The sequence below is a fragment of the Clarias gariepinus genome, chromosome 24, assembly GCF_024256425.1.
Source record: "Clarias gariepinus isolate MV-2021 ecotype Netherlands chromosome 24, CGAR_prim_01v2, whole genome shotgun sequence".
NCBI classification, from domain to species: Eukaryota; Metazoa; Chordata; class Actinopteri; order Siluriformes; family Clariidae; genus Clarias; species Clarias gariepinus.
The window spans coordinates 20,234,108-20,242,166 of NC_071123.1; the positions used below are offsets into that span (position 1 = coordinate 20,234,108).

General features: G+C 34.6%; 1 protein-coding gene across 1 annotated transcript; it reads right to left on the reverse strand.

The window, feature by feature from the left end:
- Positions 1–207: 207 nt before the first annotated feature.
- LOC128512104 (sterile alpha motif domain-containing protein 3-like) lies at positions 208–7,588 on the reverse strand. The gene is made up of 9 exons (XM_053485237.1): positions 7,314–7,588; positions 6,438–6,624; positions 4,690–4,848; positions 4,422–4,509; positions 4,061–4,216; positions 2,781–2,987; positions 2,347–2,515; positions 922–1,001; positions 208–799 (listed from the first exon to the last, which is right to left on the reverse strand). The coding sequence occupies exons 1-9, from the start codon at positions 7,411–7,413 to the stop codon at positions 503–505; spliced, it is 1,443 nt and encodes a 480-aa protein (XP_053341212.1). The 5' UTR covers positions 7,414–7,588; the 3' UTR covers positions 208–502.
- Positions 7,589–8,059: the final 471 nt, after the last annotated feature.

Consider the following 8,059-nt stretch of genomic DNA (forward strand, 5'->3'; position numbering starts at 1 on the left):
TTTTTTTGAATATGGTAAGTAATAAACGAGTCGTAATTCTCTTTAAAATAACAAAATAAAAAATTTATGTCATTCACTATTTCCTGCTGGACAGTCTGTGAAATGTGATTTTTTTCTCTACATTTTAGAACAAAACTGAAGAGGTTTTCTTTAAAATTTGTCAAAAGCTCATTCCTACTAGGTGGATGCATTTCGTCTGCCCTAGGCTGTAGCTCATTAGTATTCTTCAGATTATTATGACAGTCCACGTTTTCAAAATCATCGTCATTGTCCATGTTTTCAGTAGCATCCATATCACGAGGTAGAACAAGCTTCCTATGCTTTCGATAGACATGACGCCTAAAAGACTCATATATTGTAAAAGATGACTTGCAGTTATTCAGTCCACAGGTCATGCTGAAATTGGGTTCATGGTTGTGAACCAGACCAACATGTTGAACTAGTTTCATTAAGGTGAAGGTTTTTCTTCTACACCTTGTGCATCGATATGGTTGTGGCATTTTTAGAACAGGATATTAAGTACTCGGGTGACAGTTATTGGAAGGGGCTTCCCACCCACCTCAGTAATCTTTGCTATGGCATGCTGCAGGAAGGTCAGTGTATTCTTCATGTAGGGTGGATAAGCCAAGTTGAAAACATAGTAAGCACTGAAGGCTGCAAGTATCCCTTCTTCAACTCCTATTCCCCTGCACACCTCCACACCATCTGCTTTGACAAGGACTTGAACCCTCTTGGAGAAAGCCATTTTCCAGTCAGTTTCTAGCAACTGTATGGTTGGGTATGGATTATCAGCATCACACTGTAAGAAGAAAAGAAAATGTTAAACATCCATTAGTAAAACAATGCAACAACTGTCACAACTACATAACCAGACCTGTATCAGATTATTACAAAGTGAGAGTTTAACAAATAGTTCCATACCTCTCCCAATGTGATTAAGCTCTCAGCTTTCTCTTTAAAGATGTGGGGCAGCAGAATTAGTGCTGCACGAAAGTCAGAATCTATTGTAAAAATAAAAAGTAATTTTCAAAAATTTTATATTAGAAATGGAATGTTTTCTCATTTATTTATTTAAATTTTAAAATAATTAGGCTCAGTAAGGTTCATAAAGCTGATCAGAGTGGGCAATAAACAAAAATTGGACTATTGTCTCCACTGCTATACACTTGCATGTTACAGTGCGGTGTCTTAAATTAAATCTGATAATCATATAAAGCCATCAAGCCTTTCCAGAAAATCTGGACTGAACAGGTTCTTATTGATTAATTTATGATTGCTTTATGAACTTTCAAAGCAACAAAGTTGTAGTTAAATGGAAAAGAAAGCTCTCAGATTTAAAATATCTTTACTTGTGTTTTGAAAATGAATAACAGTAAGAGGGTTTTGAACAATGTGATCAATTAATGATTTTTTTTGTGAACTAACACTTTAAAGCAACCGCAGCGTAATAATCTACAGCAATCACACCTAAATGTTTTTTACATTTAATTTGTTCCATTTATTTTTTTATTCATTCTATTCTATTTATCCAATTAATTTTTCTGTTGTTCGTTTTGTCTTATAGCTTGTAATTACATATTTAATTCTTATTTTATTATTTTCTACTTTAGGTTTGAAAATGTTTTACTCTACATTAGACTACCGTAGTATTTTTTATAGACACTTTTTTTTTTAAAGTAGAAGTTCACTTCTAAAACTAAAATTCACAGATGATGTACTCGCCCCCTTGTCATCCAAGAATGTTCATGTCTTTCTTCAGTCTTAAAGAAATTATGTTTTTTAGGAAAAACAAGCAAAAATAAATAAGCAAACCTTCTTTCTAGGCTGGAATCATTTAGAGTCCTTTGAATCTGCATTTAAACTCCATTTTAGAAGTTCAAACAAGCAGGCACCATAGAAATCCACTATATGAAGAGAAATCCTGAAATGTTTTCCTAAAAAACTATTTCTTTATGACTGAAGAAAGAAAAACAAGAACATCTTGGATGACAAAGGGGGTGAGTACGTTATCTGTAAATTTTTGTTCTGGAAGTTAACTTCTACTTTAATTTACCTTATTTCCTGCAAAAATAACTATATTGTGATGCATTATTATCATAAAATACAATTACTTATACGTGATACAAGATGTTGGTCATATCACCCACTGCTAGATGACAGTTTCTCATGGAGATACTGTATAAACACTAAGCACAAATTTTCAACAAATATATTTGCTGAGCACCTATAATTTTAATTAATGAAACTATCAGCTCTAAAATAAATAAATATTTATATTTATATATATATATATATATATATATATATATATATAAGCTCAAACATCACAAAATCTTTTGTCAATACCTGGTAGATTTTCAGCAAGCATCTCTTCTCTTGCTTCTTTGTAGATTTTGGCCAATGGAGCATTTCTTTGAAGCTCAACCACTTTTGGCACAATACTGGTAAAGCCTTCCTTGAAGCGCTGGCTTAAACTGACAGGTGATGAATGCATCCGGTCAACTTCATCACACAACTGAAAATTGACAAAAAGAGAAATACAATTATTCACATTAACTAGAAATACTTGAAGGTGTGTTTAATAAGGAAGACATGCAAAAAGCTCAGAGCAGGGGGGACCCCAGGACTGGAATTGAGAACCAATGGTCTAGAAAATTACAATGTTTTTACAAAAGAGTTAAAAATGTAAATCATCATTTTAGCATACTGTTTGTTTATATCACCATTCAACATTTATTTTAAGCTGAGAGAACTGATTTAAAATCTGTGACATCACTGACCCCTGAGGGCGTTTTTAAGAAAGGATATTTCTTAAGTGTATCCTCCACAGTCATTCCATCTCTTATTTCCCTTCTTCTCCACGCGAAAGTTCGCTGCATTCGGTCTTTGACCACCAAGGTGTCTGGTCGCATCTTGCTGTACTGGATATGCAGGACATTCACATGACCCTCAATAGAGGATGCATCCTCACCAATGACAGCAATTGCCTAGTGGATCAAATGTAGAAGTCCATAATAATAATACTAATAATAATCAAGGTTAAACCTCAAAAATACATGACGTCATTCACTGTTTTCTTAGCTTATATATTTTTTTGTGATTACAAAGATATTTAATTTAAGGCTGCACAATGAATTCCTTAAAAAAAATATTTCATGCAAATGTGTTGAAATTTGGTGCACTGCATTTAACCCATCCAAGTGCGGGCAGCGCACACACACAGCAGCGAGAAGTAAACACACACTGGAGCAGTGGGCAGCCATTGCTCCAGCACCCAGGGAGCAATTGGGTGTTCGGTGCCTTGCTCAAGTGCACCTCAGTCATGGTATTGAAGGTGGAAAGAGGCTTTAATACCATGACCTCAATACCATGAAATTATTAAAATTTAATAATATAATAATTTAGTCTATAAACAAATAGTGATAAAAGCCAAAATATTAAATGTAATGGATGTTTATTGACGTAATAATTTTTAATGTTGGGTGAACAAATCCCTCCAAAAAAGAAAAAAAAAAAAAAAAACTTGGCATCTTCATCTCAAGTGAAATGGTAATGGTAATCACTCCCCTCTACATAATGGTGGATTACTCAGTAAATATACATCAATGACATTTAATATTTTGGCTTTCTTCATTAATGGATTTTTTTCACCAGATTTTTTTTTTAAATCAAAGTCTAAAATTTTAGCCAGTGACCTCTGGTTGAGTTGATTAATAAATCTATTCAAGTAATCTGGTGAAAATTCCTGTATTTTTTCTAGTTTTTCATATCACAGTATATACTGTTTAAAACTGCAGAAAAACAAAACACTGTAATGTTAGTTTTTCATGCAGACCTAAAAGATACTGACAAAATTGCAAAGATTTAACTGAGGACCATAGCAACATTTTGTCAGTGCACAAGAAAAATTTATTCTATACAGTAGTTTAACCCATTCAGTGATTTACTGTTTAGTAACTGAAAATTATGATTTGGAAATTGCTCTTCAATTACTCTTCAACTGTCATTTTTTAATTTGGATATTGACTAAAAACTGTTTGAGCTACAGGAATCCACTTACCTCTGACTCAGATCTGTGACAGGCTGCTGGTGATTGTTCAGAGAGTCTAAATTTTTTGTGCCCAAACTTCTCCTTACTCCTCCTTACCTCATCATCATGAACCAGAGGTGCACGCTCAGTTTTAAATTTGCGTTTGAGGGACTGGTGCCAAGTGTGCTAACACAAGAGGGAAAATATAGTATAGTTCAGGGAAACCAGCCGAGAGATGTTGAGCCAATGTCATTTTTGTAAACACAAACAGAACCACCAATTTCTGCCAATTAAAACTGCTGAGATGTAAACAATATCTAAGACCATATAATTCATGGAACAATGACCTCAAGTAACTCAATGCAAATGTCTGCCATTCCTTGTAACTTACATAGCCATTCCCTTCAAGATCCTTCAAGAAAGGATATTTCACAATAAGTGCTTTTGCCACCTGCACATATTCTGCATTGGTTGGATACCTGAAATAATTAAGTAAATCTAATTGGCCCTTTAGAAATTCCTATTTAAAAAAAAAAATCTATAAGTTTTATTACTTTTAAGTAACAAATACTTAAAGGTCAATAAAAAATGTCAACAAAGCATTGCTTTATAGATATGTATTAAAAGTATTTATATTGCTTTACCAGTTGCTGACTTACATTGCGTGTTCCATCATGGCTTCATGAAGAACTCTAATGATTCTGTGTCTATCCTTAGAGGACTTCTGGCATGGTTCTTTGTTATCAAGCTTGGCCTGAAGTTCTCTAGGAAAGAGTGGAATGGCAAATCCAGCAGGCAGTCTTCCACCAGTTGCATTTCTGCAGCGGGGAGGGGTTAGTAGTTAAGAACTTGCATTGTAATACTGATGATTAGCCAGTATGCTGAACATATCTACTCAGACATTCATATATAGTTACTCATGTACCAATGAAGATAAGTAATTGTATGTGATTATCATGCATATCTCTTCAGTAATGCCAGTCCTGTGATTAGTCTTAAATCTCATTCACGGAACGGCATTTACTACACAGAGCAGTTCACGATACATATTATCAGGCGAGACATCTTTGATAATGCACGCAATATTGCATAGCTTGTTAGTGAACAACGGCTCTGTGTAGTAAATGCCGCTTTGTGAATGGGATTTACAACTAATCACAGAACCGGCATTACTTACGAGATGCACAAGATAATCGCGTCTGATTATTTGCACAGCCCTACCTACATTTAATTGTTCAATTCACAATTATTTGTATAGCGCATTTCACAATACATATCGTTTTAAAGCAGCTTTACAGAGAATGCAGGTCAACATTTCAATTTAGAGCAATCTGTTACTGAGTAAATAGTTGTCAAATAAATTACTGGACATAACTGTTGAAGGAGAAGTTCACTACCAGAACAAAAATGTACAGATTATCTACTCACCCTTTTGTCATCCAAGATGTTCATGTTTTTCTTTTTTCAATTGTAAAGAAATGATGTTTCTTGAGGAAAACATTTCAGAAATTATCTCCATATAGTGGACTTTAATAGTTGGAAGTCTGAACTTCCAAAATGCAGTTTCAATGCAGCTCCAAAGGGCTCTAAATGATCCCAGCTGAGGAAGAAGGGTCTTATCTAGCAAAACGATCAGTCATTTTTTAAACAAATTGACAATTTATATACTTTTTAACCTCAAATGCTGGTTGTGTCTTGTCTCTGCAATAAGCATGTGTTGTCTGTGTAATCCGGGTTAATACAGTTAGGTATGTCGAAAAACTCCCCTCTCATTTTCAACTTCAAATTCATCCTACATTGCTGTTTTTTTTGCAAAGGGCATTTGATCATCTTTTCATGTTCAGTTTGTAAACATTGGTTAGGTTCTTCTACAGCAATGTAGGGTGATTTTGGAGTTGGGAGTTTTTTGACATACTTTAGCTGTCTTAAAGTAGACAAAATTAGTGTTTAAAAGTACATAAAAAGTATATAAATTGACTTATCGTTTCGCTAGATAAGACCCTTCTTCCTCGGCTGAAAATATTTAGAGCCATTTGAAGCTGCATTTAAACTGCATTTTGGAGTTCAAACTATAAGACCGCTATAAAGAGATCATTCCTGAAATGGTTTCCTAAGAAACAGAATTTCTTATCGACTGAACAAAGACATCTTGGATGACAATGATGATAAACAGATTTTTACAGGTGTAATTTTTTTTTTAGAATTTAAAAATCACAATATATTAAGTAATATAAAAAAATCCACATTTTGAATGTCATGCACAGCATGTTAACTGAGTTTCTTTGCATCCGTTACTTGGACCATGTTTTCTAAGATATCGGCATCAGGCATAAAACAATCTATATCAGTCGACCACTAAGCATACTGTAGGACAAATATAATACACAATACATAATGTTATACTTACATTTCTGTAGTCAAAGTTTGTTGATAGGATTCTGCTGGGACTGGTTCTAGTGTTATTGTAACCACCTCCTTCAGCTTGTGTACAAATTTGTTAAACTTGGCCTGTTTTTTAAAGGAGCCTTGAAATAAATATGAGATCATGGTCTCTGTGAGGCCACACTCTATTGTTTCTCCATCCACTTCATTTTCTAAAAGAAAGAAAAAGGGGGGGAGAGAATGATCATTGTCAGCTTGAGGTTAACAGCAACAATAAAATCAATGTATTTTTCAATTAACATTTAATCCACAATAAATGAAAAATTCATAATAACTCTGTACGTACACACCAGGGGTCCTCAACTCCGGCCCGCAAGATCTATTTCCCTGCAAAAAGTTCAGCTCCAGTCCTAATCAGACACACCTAAACAAGTTAATTAAGGTCTTTAGGATCACTAGAAAGTTACAGGCAGGTGAGCTTGATCAAGGTTGGTGCTAAACTCTGCAGGAAAATGCATCTCGCCAGCCAAAGTTGAGAACCTCTGGCATAACGTTACACTCTCAGAAAAAGGTACAAACCTGTCATTGGGTAGTACCCTAAGGTACAAAAGCTAAAAGGTACCAATAATTACACTTAACGTACTAACAGAGAAATGCATTTTTTTTCCTGAGAGTGACTGATTAGAAGCAAAATTATTTAAATTAGCAGCTCATAGAACTTATTTCACGAGTTTACCAGTTTTGATAAATAACACTTGTCCTTGGAAGGGCTCAATGCCGACGTAACGTGACGCCTCGATAACTTCCCTCACGCGTCAGGTAACGTTAAGCCTAGCTACAGACGCAATGTCAAGTGAACTTAAATCAACGGATTTTTTACAGTTCTTAAAGCAAAACTTACCTCTGAATTTCTTTGCTTCATCTTCAGTGACGTTTATTCCAGCTTCTTTCAATTTTTGAAGAAGATCCTCCGTCGACAGCATCAGCAGTGAGTCAGCCATGATGTCGAATAACCGTCGTGCACAATCTCAACTTCTTCACGCGCATAAAACCACGCGGGGTACGATCCCATTGGACAACAAAGATTTAAAGAAAGAGTGGCTGCGAAAAATGCGTACTTGAACTTTGAGGCAAAGTAGTTCACCATGTAATGTTAAATAAACGTTAAATACATTGTGATTTTGCTAAGAAAGATTAGTACATGTATTTGTTTAACTCTAAAAGCAAAATTTAAAACTGCTTTTATATCAGTTTAAAATTACAATTAAAAATACAGCCTCCTTTAATGCATGTGCTTAATGTTTAAAAGGTATTATCTTGATGATCTGCATAATCAAAATGTCATGTGCTTGTGTACTGTTCAGAACTACTCAGTAAAGATGTGGGCTCATAAATATATTTGGTTATTTTATGCATCTCTTCCAAATAACCAACACCTCATGAAAATGATTATCTTCTCTGTTTAATTTGCTTGAGGTGACTGTTTTATACACTTTGGCCTACTCCTTTTGTCACACAAGTGATTGTACCTTTGTTTGGGGATTAAATGGTCCAATAATGGACCGTCTGACAGTTGGAAACATATTTGTACCCTTTTCACCCCTAAATGGTACATATAAGTACCCTAAGGTGCGACTATGACCCATT